At 33.7% G+C, this 13,698-nt stretch overlaps 1 protein-coding gene across 2 annotated transcripts in view; it reads left to right on the plus strand.

Moving 5' to 3' along the window:
* The window catches only part of LOC110023355 (transcription factor tau subunit sfc1-like), a 54,495-nt gene that overhangs the window by 24,421 nt on the left and 16,376 nt on the right, over positions 1–13,698 (plus strand). For both annotated transcript variants that reach the window (XM_020722733.1, XM_020722734.1), the window contains 4 exons: positions 2,568–2,610; positions 2,699–2,870; positions 3,239–3,337; positions 11,719–11,787. In XM_020722733.1, coding sequence (XP_020578392.1) covers positions 2,568–2,610; positions 2,699–2,870; positions 3,239–3,337; positions 11,719–11,787 — 383 coding nt within the window. The remainder of the gene's footprint in view (positions 1–2,567; positions 2,611–2,698; positions 2,871–3,238; positions 3,338–11,718; positions 11,788–13,698) is intronic.

The raw sequence follows: 13,698 nt of genomic DNA on the forward strand, positions 1-13,698 counted from the left end.
GTGCGAATTGTGCAGAAGGCCACCCTAAGGCTCAAAAGGTCCTATAGGGATCCCTTTTGGGTTTCCTCATGTTGGTTTCACCCTTCTAAATGCTAGAAGTCGATACCACACACTTGGAACCACAAAAGAGGACGGAAATATGTTGAATTAAAACGAGGCGGGCACCACTTCTAAGGTTCTAAGATAGTCAAGGGAGGTCTCTAAGGCTAGATCCTAAACCCTAAGAGGAAGAGTAGACCTCGCTAAAAATGAGGTCAACACTACTATATGGAACGTCAAGTCGAGCGAAGAAAAGTTCAGAATTGCTAACGGGGAGGGCTTCTTCACTAGTTTTCTAGGAGTAGTCGACAGAAAAGTCCTACGGCTAGATCCTAGACTACTAAGGAGGGGAAAACTGCACCTCGATCGAAAACGAGGTCAACACAAACATATTTTATTTTTTTATTTTTTTATTTTTAAAAATATATAAATCATAATAGGACCAAATACATTTTCTAAAAATAGAAAACAAAACAAACTAAAAATAAAAACAAAAAGTGATCCCAAATAGACCTTTAGTTTTTGTGTTAAGTTGAGCTCTATATTAGCTAGTTATTTGGGATTGAGATGAGTTAATGGAAAATATTCTTTCAAACCTAGTTGTCGATGAGTTTATGTTTGGTGGTAGATTCTCTCAAAGGACTTTTACGGCTTCTTCATTTTTGAAAGAGATCTTCATACGTCAAATAAATTAATGATTGCTAATGCAGATCAACGTAAGCTTTAAGAATTATGAAGAGTGAATGGGGTTTACTAGGGGAGTTCGTAGTAAGAGACTTGGTTGAAAGCTAGAATAGATAATTGAATGTCAATGAATATAAATACGTTCCATATGTTGGTCTATCCTTCTCTTTCTTTAGCTAATTTACTGCTAGATCTGATCTCCTCCTTTTCCGTTGGATTACATAAATTAATTTTAGAGAGGATGCTTCAGATAAAGAAAGTGGGTTACATGTATGTGTATAAAATGAGAGAGCTCCAGAACTTCAATTTTCTAGAGCGGCTTCTTAGTTGGCCACTAAGAGGGAGAAGTATAAGTAATTATATGAATTGGTATTTCAAGTCTATTGCTATTGGAAATAAGTTAAAAAACTAAGTCTATTTATAGGCTTTAAACAAACTGTAAAAAACCCTTTTTGAATTTAGTTCTAATGCTTGAATATGAACTTTGAGCTAATCTCATAGTTGATATTAAGATGTATTCATTATATTAATTGTCCAAAACTTTCTTCATTTAGTTTTTTCATTTGCTTTAATCTTTGAAGGATTAGTTCGTCCATATATTTCAATATGCATGCCTCATGTAGATGAGAGAAATAGGATTTCATTTTGCTTTTATGAATTTGTCATGTATTGTATTGTGCTTAGATGAAAGTTCATGCAAATAACCACGATGATTTGTATTTTAGAGGCTAGGTATACCCTAGTGTGTGCTTTTTCTGTTAACTTCACTGACCCAAGTTGAAGTTTGCATGATATCAAGATCTTATTTTCTTAGTCTAAGTTGGAATAGGTTAGCCTCAAACACTTCATCATAGCATAAATTAGGGCACTGCATCAAGTTTGAGGATTTTCATCATCAGTTCAACTTGGTTGCCCTCTCCATTTTGATCAAATAGCATTGAAAACTCCCTCTAAACTTTCTTTGTTTGGCTACTTAAAAGATGAACTAGATGAATGCATGCATAAAATAAAACACTTCCTTTCTACACACACGCGCGCGCACGCACGCACACATATATATATATAGATAGATAGATAGATAGATAGTTTCTTTGCCATATAAAGTCGCTCGCCATATACTCTCTTATTAAAGCATTGATTGGATTGTTGAGTTTTTTCTTGTGAGCAAAGTGTGGAGAAGCTTGGTGGCTAATCTAACCTCTGGAATTTTGGAGAGTTTCAAATTTATCTTACTTGTTTATTCTTGTCTCTCCCTCCACCCTCTCGGCTTTGCAACTCCATATACTTTTGCTTCTACCTCCCTAACCCTCAACCTCCTTCATAGTTGACTACCCCTTATCCACACACCAAGTCGTATATCCCTTTCCTCTTTGGTTCGTCTATTTTCATGAACCATTAATTCACTTACCACTCTTTGACTTACCTCCATACCTGTCTCCATACATCTTAAACCCTCACACAACCATCCATCCAATAATAATGAGTCCCTTCTCCCTAAAAATCCTCCCTCCACAAACAAGTATGTTATCTTTTCCTAGTATTTTGGAATGCAATATTACTGTATATTAGTTTTGTGACCTTTCAATCAACATTCTTTAGTTCATTGTTGTGTAATTAAAAAATCTTTAAAAAGCATTTGTATCCAACATATTTTTGTCAATGCTATCATACATTTCAATTCTATCATTTTAATTTTCCCGTTGCTCTAAGAAGTTTTTGAATTTTTAGTGCTGGAAATAAAAATTTTTACATATATTTAGAATTTATACATATTTTGTACACTTTTATTAGATAATTAATATCTACAAAGCTTTGCTGATTCATCTATATATGTCATGTTTCAGATGGATATTCAGCCCTGCCATGCCATTCCTTTCAGCATTCATAATATCCTTTTACGTAGTTTGCAATATCATGCCCAGCATTGTTGCATAATTGAGATATTTTCGGTCTTTGTTAAGCTTAAGTTTATTAAAGATTCCTGAGAAGATTAATTGGGAAGATAAACTTCTAAAAGGCACGACCGAGTGGAAAGAACAAATGGCTGTGGCCAAATTATTTGAAGAACGTCCTATCTGGCCTAGATGGTCACTACATGAACGCTTGCTTGATGATGGTCTAGAAGTTACTGATTATTTGCTTAGAAGGTTATCCTTTAGTTCATTCTTTTCCTGTATTCTTGTTTCATGTTGTTTCACATTGAGAAAAGTGTCAAAATAGTCCCTGACTCTTTTCAAGTGGTCATTTTAGTCCTAGAGTTTATAAAAGTGTCAATTTAATCCTTACTCTTTTAATATGGGCTGAAATGGTCCCCACGGAGGACTATTTCAGCTCTAATTGAAAAGGTTTGGGGACTAATTTGACACTTTTAAGTACATTGAGACTAAAATGGCCCCATATAATTTAGTTAGAGGACTATTTTGATACTTTAGTCATTTCAGATTAAATTGCTACCACACCTTTATCTTTATTATATTGTTATTAGCATTATTTATTTTTTTTACTTCCCATACAGGCTTTTATTCAGAACAGGGTACTACTTTTCTCGTGGCCCATTTGGTCGATTTTGGATCAGAAAAGGTTATGATCCTCGTGAAGATCCTGATTCCCGAATGTAAGTAGTTTTCTTACATACTATCTTATTTGCATTTTCTTTTAATCTATTTTATTTGCGTACTCTTACTTTTTTGAAAAAAAAAGACAGTTTTAAGGGTAAATATAAAATTATATATTTACATACTCTTTTATGAAGATAAAAAAAATTAAATTAATACTTGGAGGTCCCTGTATATAGATGTAATATTTATGGCTATAAATAAATACGCAAGTATGCTTATACAGATCACTTCCTGAATATTAATTCTATGTTCTTAAACTTTTTCAAAAGATGAGTTTCTTTCTTCCATAGGTTAAAAGTTAGACCTTACATTTGTCTTGACAAAGGTCCATAGTTCTGCTCTAAACCTGGCCGGATATAGATTTGAGAGTTCCACGCTAAGGTCACAAAGTTTTCATCAAATTGGGTTGTGTGTTTATTTTTTATTTTTTTTTATTCTGTATTTTTTTTTAATATATCAGTTTTGATCTTAATTTATTAGAACTAAATGAAAATATGATACTAAATAGGACGCAATGGAGAAAAAGGATTCATGTAGCCGACCCCACGTAGTGGGATTAAGGCTTTTTCGTTGTTGTATTGGCTTCTGATTTAGTGGTCTGCTTTCTAAATTATAAATAAAGGATCCGAAACAAAGGCATTACAACTCTTATCAATTACATTGTTTGGGCAATGAATTTTTAAAACTGATATATTGAATCAGAGGTTATGTATTTCTTGTTAATAGTGCTCAAACTTTGTAATGGATGAAAACATATCAGTATTGAAGGTATATTTTAAAATAGAAGCTATCTATTAAACCTGAAAGTTAATTTTATTAATAATTCAGATTCAATACCATCCTAATCTTAATGCAAATCATCATAGTCTCATTCATTCAAGGTGATCAGCATGGTCCTGAGCAAGAAATGCCCATTATGTCAATGTATGTGTTTCCAAATATCTTGAGGTTTTAGGGCCTAAAACGTAACTTTAGTTATGTTCACTCTAATTTCTTTTGGTGATTATGTAGTTCTCCGCATAGAAACAGAAGAAGGGCACAAGCTCGAGGAAAATCTGAAATTATAATATGAAACCTTAATGATAAAAGAGGAGGGTGACTGGCAAAAATCCTTGATCAGTTACTTCAAATATGATAAATTTTTAACTAATTAGCGAATAAATCAAGTATTTAACAGACTACTTATTGCTCGGCTTAGTTAGATCTTGTTTATGATTGTTTGATTTGCTTAAGAACAAACTTGAACATTGTTGTTAATACTCAATTGCCAATGAAACAAAATTAAATATTTTGTTATTTGATTCATTTTCATGAACATTATCATTTATGGTTTTGAACAAGCTCAATTATGGCTCTCAAGACAGCAATATCATTTAAAAATAATTTTTTTATACTCTACAAGCTTTATTTGATATAACTTGTTTATTTTTCTAATCAAGCTACTGGTGAATTAACTTGATTAAGACTCGATTATAATTCATTTATTTTGTCAATCGAGTTGCTCGTTAATAGTCTCGATAACTCAATATGAATTGAGCCCACATATAATTTTTTAAATGAGCCTAAGCTCAAACACAATCTTAAAAGCTCAAATGGAGCTTGAGTTGAGCTTGAATAAGATGTTGATAAACAAGATAAGCTCAAACAAGAGCCTTCTTGGCTTGACTTTGTTGATTTGCATCCCTATTGTAAACAAATAGATAGCCATAGAGATAAAAAAAGCTCTACGTTTTGCCTTTGTCAGCAACATTCTTTACCATTGATTTTTTAACCAAATATGATTAAGATGTCCGTGGAATGAAGAAGTTGAGAAAGTTGTAACCAAAGCTCATGAAAGGTTGTGCAATGCACACCAGCCATGCCTTAATATGACTGTCTTAATCAAAAGAATGGCTATTATTGGCCATGAATGAAGAAGGAATGCATTGATCATATTGATAGGTAGAATGACTGTCAAATTTATGTTGGCATAATTCACCAGCTTCCAAATCTTCTACATCCAATGACGACATTCTGACAATTTAAATGCTGAGGCACATTTATAATTCGTACCATTGATCCATCATCTAGGAAACATCGTGTCTTCCTAGATAAACTAATTATTTTTCTAAGTGAGTTGAAGCTGTTTTATTCAAAGAAACTATCTCTCAACAAGCGGTAACTTATTTACCCACTACATTGTCTATCAATTTTATGTACCATACCATATTATCTCGAATAAAAATTTAACATTCCAAAAGATTAATATATATAGATTTGTAGATAGATATAAAATTGATTAGCGATATTCATTAATTTTTAAACCAAGAGAAGAAGCTTTAGTGAATGCTTTCAATAAAACTTCTCGAACTATGCAAAACAATATTCTCAAAGAACAAAATAAAATGCTATATGACAATGCTTGAGGTAATTTGGGCATATCCAACTTTTTATACAATCTCAACTCAATCAAGTACTTAGCCTTGGTATTTGGAGCTCAAGTAGCATTGCCATCAATACAAATAGTTGTCCCGTAAGAACTCACTCAATACCAAAATGTTCGCTTGTAAACATAAGAGCTTGACGCACCTGATGAAGTTAGACTTCAAGCTCACAAAATCTTAAAACTTTTCGGCAAATGTTTAGGTTTTTTATCGTACGGTGCATTCTTAGACTTTCTAAGAAAGAATTTATTGAAGTGTTGCAAAGGCCAATTATTTCCAATTGAAAATTGTTGGCAAATTTGGATCATGTGAAGATATTTTTTTATTGAGAAAGCATACTATAGAGGAGTCTTAAATTACCAACTTGGATGATTAAAACTCGATTCACCAATCAATAACCAATATTTGAAGAAATGCTATATGTATCATCCTCATTGAAATGACAATATCAGATTCAAGTGTTGTAAATAAAATCTCCTTGTCCGATGGATACATTTTCTTAAAATTTTGTTTTCAAATTTATTGAAATACCTCTTGTAGATGCCCCTACAATATGGAGGTATCTAACATATTTATTAGGATTAGGATTATGCTTAATGTCGAGATCCCTAAATGGATATCCATATGAGAAAGAAAACACAATCTTCAAACATAACACATGTATCACTAAAAGTCAAAGTATTATTTATTTGGCTAACTAAGATCCTACATGTCAAGTGAGAGGACTATCAAGTTAACAAAATTTATCCAATCAAGTTGGAATGTCTCAATTTTCTCAAGGCTCAAGTGTTGACCTCCATATCTACTCTGCACAATGAAGACAATGAATAATGGGCATGAGAACAAACTGCTAGGTGCTCATTAACATTAATGGTCACTAAAGCTACCCAAAACACCATCTAATTGTAAAATAGACCACTCCATTGCATTTTTAGCATTGAGATTAGCTCAGAAGAGATATATTATCAAAAGAGGTGGACATAATGACAATGACGAGACTTGAATGTGACATCACGCGAATTGAGGCCAGGATGACCAACCGACAATAAAATTAGTCAAATGACATTCAATCCTAAATTGGACTTTGTCGATGCATTCAAAACATCAAAATTATATCGATTTATCTTTTGTGATTGAAAGGAACAAACATGACGAAAGCAATAGATTGCCGACGTGACACATGCAATTTGGATTCGACTTTCTCAATTGTCACCAAAATTTGCTCAAACGACCTCAGATCACCAAATGGACCGTGCGAGCGCGTCTAAAATATCAAATTTGCTGGAGGACACCCATATTATTGGGTTTTGTATATGAATTGCTAGCATGGATTTCGAGACAACATATGATTTAAAAAAATATTTCAAATGTATCTTCTTTAGAAAGCTAAGTCGCCTATCCCATTTCATGCCCCCATACCTTTGCTACCTTACTTAACCAATAAAAAAAAGATAGAATAATAAGCTTTTTATTATTATCTAATATAACTATTGGATCCTCCATCTCACCTAAACCCCTGCTCCACTCCACTGCCCCATCTTTTGCACCACCGTTCATGCAAAAACACTCTCGTCTTCACCCAACTCATAAGAGACTGAAAACCACAATGCAATAGCTTCTTTCTCACAGACCTGCAGAATCTCGTCTCACGCAGACCCACTGTCCTTCCTTGCTTCTTGCTTTCACTGACATCCATTGTCTAATTTCTTCCCATGTCTCGCCATCTGCTTGAGCCCCTCCTTTCCATCTCTATCTCAGAACTTCACTCCGATTGCTCCTGTCGCTACAGCACTGAGTCGTGGTGTTAAGAGCCACAACGAGCAGCAGCAAACCAAGTTATGAAAGTCTATCTCACGCCATCCCGGGCGTTTGCTGTCTTTTACTTCCTTTTGTGGAGTTGTTGCTTCGACTGTAGCTGGTGGAACTACTCTTCATGGTTTTTAGCTGGAGCAGAACAAGAAACCTGAAGAGGGAAATCTGCCATTGATATGGAGAATACAAGCACATTCAGCATGGAGGGGATTATTCACCTGCAAGCAAGCCACCTCCAAGCGTTGCTTCTTGCATCTCAAGCAGGCCAGCTATTGCTGCACCTGCATCAACCAATTCTGTTACGAACCCTTCAAATCTCTAGCATTTGCTATCCCAAAAGCATCAACATCAAGTTCTTCGGCTTCCAATTCAGCAACTTGTGGCAAAACGTTTACATAGAGTTGGGTAGTTCTTTTGTCATGTTTTGAGAGGTCAGCCAAGGAGGCATTTGCTCTAGAGTGGGCGGAGTGCTTTTGTGTGCAAATTGACAACTACATGTAGATGAGAGGAGCAATAAGGCACCAAAGCAACATACCATTCTCACTCATATTGAGCCGGAATCCCTAGGGAACAACCATTCAGTCGGGATGAGGTTCAAAATGAGTTTTGAAGGTGAAGAAGTTCTTGTGCAAAGGCTCACTACTATAATGGTTCACAGGGGAGATGTTGGTTTTAGCAGTTGGCCTGGTTCAAAATGGAGAGGCTGTCTTAAATTCAAAAGGCAAAAAGAGCTCAAATCGCTTCCCCCATCTAAGTCGATAGAGCCTTCTATGATTCTTGGAATTGCAATGGAAGTGCAAGTTTCACCGCATTTCCGCCATCAATCATTTAGCACAAAGGTATTACACGGAATTAAGTACATGTTTTCGTTGTTCCAAAGAGTCGTAGAAACTTGCTTGTTATGAATACTCATTCCCGTTATTCCAATGGGGCAGAAAAATCTTGTTTTAATTACCCGTTCAGGTTATTCTAACCCAACAGGAAAAATATATAGTGACAAGGCTTTAAAAGAACCAAATTATAATTCCTAGGGGAGAAATGCAACATAAAAACGAGCTAATATTAATTTTTAGAATAAAAAATCGAAAGTGAAGATGAATAAGAACAAAATTGTAAACAAGGAATTGGAGCAGATTTGGAACTAGTCATAAAATAGACTTATTTTTTACATTTGAGCATGCAAAAAAGGGTCCTTTCAACACTTGAACCCTGAAAACTATAAAGAATTTGAACATGAACCAAGGTATGCTTTTATTTATAGGAGAATTAATTCCTTGCAAGGCCCGCTTCAATTAAAATATGAAGTCATATGTAAACAAAAATATGACTCTTTGAAAGCACATAATGGATTTTGAGTCAACCATTGCAAATCAGATCTGCGACATAAACATGCAAGCAAATCAAACATAAATTTTAAAGATGAAAAAAGAATCATTGCACATATTTTAACGTTAAAGAAGTTTTGTATGAACACTTGAATCTAAATATATTTATGACCTCTGCAAACATCATGAGTCAGTTTTCAACTCAAAGTCAACACCTTGAAATGTGTGCAGACGCACAAAAAACTACGCTCATCCTTTAAACACATCAAACTGTCTGCATATGTCATGATAATAAATATGCACAATGCATAAATCTAAAAATAAAAAAATAGTGTACTAAAGGCAGGTTAACTTGAATTGAGCCTTGCCTTAAAAATGTGTAACTATTATAGAAAGCATGTAATTATTTTGAACTTCACAAACTCTCTTTTAAAATTTAGACTCATCTCTATATTATATTCACATTCTCGAGCTTGCCGGGTACAGCTTAGGATTTTAAGTTTCATTCTACAAGCCTTAAATTTCATTAGCAGTAGAGCTGACAAGACTTGTGCAATAATTTTATAGGAATTGCTATCAAAAGAATGATCTTAAAATTCTGTTCTTTGTCAATTTTAGTGAACAAGATTTATCTTGAATTTTTAACTAGTTGATCAATTGTAATTCTCACACATTTTGTTTTATATTTGCATAAGGCCTTGATAACCATTAACAAATAGAATTTAAGCTTTTAAGGTACAAGTATGAGATCAAATCTATAGACTCAATGCTATACATATATGATATAATTGACAAGGTTTGTAATACATTGAATGTTTAAATAAATTTAAGTGATACCCAAACTATAAACCAAAGCTTTTGCAAGAAAATATGTAGAGCTCATGAGGTTAAAAGCAATCAAATTAAATAGTTTAAAATATGCCTATGATGGATAGGGTCATTATACATCTTTATTGAAGAGCTCTTTAATTATCAAGTCAAGTGTTCTCAAACATCTTTTCCAACTGATGGCCTTGTTGATAAAAAAAAACTCAACTTGTTAGAGTCTTATTATCAAAATGCCCTCAAATTTTAATGCAAACCATTTTGGCTCAAATGCACACAAAAATATAATAATTCAAAAGAAAAAAAATGTTCAATCAAAGTTTATTGCTTAAGCTTAAAAAAAATTTCCATACATTACTCACATTAGTTTGTCAAATGCGACAAATTTAAGATAATTTGAGTTCACAAAAACTATTATTATGTCCTGCATATTTCAGTGGTTACTATCGAAGAGCTTAGGCTAGTAAGGAAATAACACATTTTTTAACCAGGTTCTTTTTGTCGAAAAATGATTTTTTAAACGTATAGTTATAATCAATGTTATTTTTATTATGTTCATGGTTAAAGGCTCAAAAATTCTCTAATGACTCAAGAAGTAGGGTGATGGATCATAGTGCACTTGATAAAGAATAAAACCCTCTATTACCTAAAGTTTATTTAGCAATATTTTCTTAGACAAATATTCACTTAATATTTATAATATCTATTTGGACAAGGTATATTCTGGCTACTGATAATGAGTTTTTTTGGTCATATTGGGTCGACTATCTATACTGACTAATTAGATCAAGGTCCATGTTAATTACCCCCGCATCCTCTCCGATCCCGTCGTTGCCACTGCAAAAGATGAATATTTTTCTTTAAGTTCAAGGTTCTATATCATAAAATTAATTCGTTGCTTGCTATAAACTATTCATTTAGCACTTTTTGACTATCCTTGATAAAAAATTCTCTCTGGATTATGAGGGTAGCTAATTATAGAGGTTTGCGCCTATGAAAAATTTGAAATCCAATTATAAAACTTTTACGAAATGAGGGTGAAATCTCTTGGCAGTGTTTTATCTAAAATCTAATCTAATTTTTGAAAATTTAACTTGGAACCCAAACTCTTACAAAAGAGTTGATTCTAAACTTTTGGAGCCTATGCCCATGGAGAGGAGTGATAATGCAACATTTCAAATTTTTATTTTTATTTTAATTTTTGTTTCACACACACACACTCAAACACACACACCCTACATATACAAGGCCCTGAACCCAAGGCCTCTTAGTTGAAAGATAAAAGCTTTCAACCACTAGGCCAAGGTAGCTTGCAACATTTCAATTGTTTAAGTTCAATGCTGGAAGTTGTTATAACAGAACATATCACCATGCCTAGTAGGTTTTTATTCTTATTTTTATGTTACTTAACAAGTGACCTTGATGACAAATCGAGCATTGCACGGTTTCTTTAATATCATTAAATTCATAAACTTTTTTTTTTTGCGATTGCAATATATCTGCGAAGCTTATCATCTGTAACTTATAATATAATTAGATAGTCATAGAGGACATTTTGTTGCAATTCCTTTTACACAACTTCTATCCAAATTATTTTCCCCCTTTTGTTGGCAAGAAAGAGCTCAGCTCGGCTTGCATGAGGGAGGGAGCAGAACTTCCAAGCATTTTGTGCGATGGTTGGAGGTTAGTAGAGAGACCTAAAATTCTGAAGGCGTGCTTCCAAAATCCAGACGAAGTTGAGTTCTTAAAATAATCAGCAAGAGAAAGGAAAGGTTCTATCCCTAGAGGAAAAATTGGTTAGGTCCGGTTAATTCCGGTTAATTGGTTCAAGTTTTTCTCGTTATCTTCTCATCTATTGGAAACATGGAAGCATCTTAAACTTATCATTTTTTCTTCTATTTGTTTAAAGCTTTTCTTCTTTAATATATTACATAACTAGCCATTTTCCTATTGTCTGGTTAATAGTAACATTTTCTCCTTGCTTGATTACAGATATCAAAAAGTTGATTTTCGGATGCCACCTAGCCTGAGAAATCTCAAAGATGTGAATGCAAATGCTGAGTGAGTGCATTTTATTTGTTTCTCCAGGCCATAGCTTATTAATTGCATTTTTGTGCTATTTTTTTAATTTGTTGTCTGTACAAACTACAAATATGTCATCTTATTGATTATTTATGTTTCTTGTTTATGAAATTTTTAGAGGTTTGCTTGGATTCAATAATATGAAAATACACTACTCCATGTTGATCTTGATACCTGCTTAACAATACGATGCTAATGATATAGAATGGCACAAATCAGAATCAAGATCCATCTTGCAGAATAAGATCTTTTCATCATCACTTGTTTTGCAAAATAATAGCGCCAATGTGCTCAGAGCATTGAAATTGTGAAAAGAAAACCACCATATTCAATCCAAGCAAACTCAATGACAATAGAGGACTATATACACGAGGTTGCGCTAAAATCATCTAAAAAGCTTAGACCGCAATCTAAATTGCTCGATCGTTGCTCGTTTTGCAAAACAAACCATGCCAATTCATTCAGAATGTTGAAGTTACCTAAGAGAGACCCACATATAGTTAAGCTTTTACACAAGAAAAAGGATGAGAATTCACACACATACGAGTAACAAAATCAAAATAAGATGCATAAATACCAAAAGTCACTAGGGTTTACTTAAAATTGATAAAAGTCTATTGCATATGAGTTAATGATGCGACATTGATGTGCTAAAGGTTACCACTTGTATGTGAGATATGTGAATGATGAGAAGTAATTAGGTGAGAAGCTGCCCATTAATTAAAAGAAATTAATTTAAAAATTTTAACTTAAATTTATAGTAAATACAAATTAAGTTAAAATTAGTTTTTTTGAATTATGATTATATATCAAACAATTATTTAATAAAAGGCTTCTCTTACTCTCTCACCTCTCCCACACTTTTGGCCTTCCTCATCTCACCAAAATCACTCGACTCTTTCTTTGTACATCTTCATGCTAATGCTTTTGATGGCCTGTCTGCTTAAATGCATTAAACATGCCGCTAACCCATTCGTCATTTTTGACATCTAGGCAGTCAAAACTACATCATGACCCCTCTCCGACCAATGCCTGTGGTCCCCCGCTCCCACTTTCACCTCACCACTTGGAAGGTTATATCCCCCTTGACGCTTCCTTGGCTCAACTCACTCCACACAGTGATGTACCCCACCTAAGTTTTGTTGATCCTACACAAATTCATAACTTTCTTTTCTCACTCTCCTTTCATTTGCGACTCACAACATCCAAGCTCTCCTCTGCTAACAAACTGCTAGTCATTATTATCACCAGCTGCTATCTCGCTCCCTGCAAACCACGAACTAATACATTCACAGGGTTGAACCCTATCTCCTCCTTTCCAAATAACAATTGTAATCCCTTTCTCTTCAATTGCTACCTCAGTGAACGCTTTAGTAGCCACGCCAAAACCTTACCCAAGCTCTTTGTTCATCAACCACCATTGCCAATTGAATTCAGTATATATAAATGCATATGTATAGAATGCGATCCTCAAAATTAAAAAAAACAAAGTACTGCATGCCATCTAAAGACAAAATATTCATGTAATTTTAACTCTCCCTTGTGCTTCACAAAGTAATTTTCAACTCAATTATTATGCATAAAAATTCATGCAATTTGCTTTGAAGGTGCACAGGTTCTATAAACCATCTTCATTTTTTTAAAAGTCAACACATCTGTATATTCTCCGATGAATGTGCTAAATGTTCAAATTTAATGTTTGAAAATTTTTGTGAACTAGAAAATTTGTTTGGGAACTATGCGCTTTGAAGTTTCGCATAATCATTCTGAGTTTTTTTTAAACATGTTTTTTCAAGATTTAAAATAACGTTTTTGATATAGTTGCCCACTTACAAAATAAGATCGTAAGTTTCTCTTAACATATCTGATCCTCTTTCCCTTAAGGACCGA

Source organism: Phalaenopsis equestris, unplaced genomic scaffold, assembly GCF_001263595.1.
Source record: "Phalaenopsis equestris unplaced genomic scaffold, ASM126359v1 Scaffold000224, whole genome shotgun sequence".
NCBI classification, from domain to species: domain Eukaryota; kingdom Viridiplantae; phylum Streptophyta; class Magnoliopsida; order Asparagales; family Orchidaceae; genus Phalaenopsis; species Phalaenopsis equestris.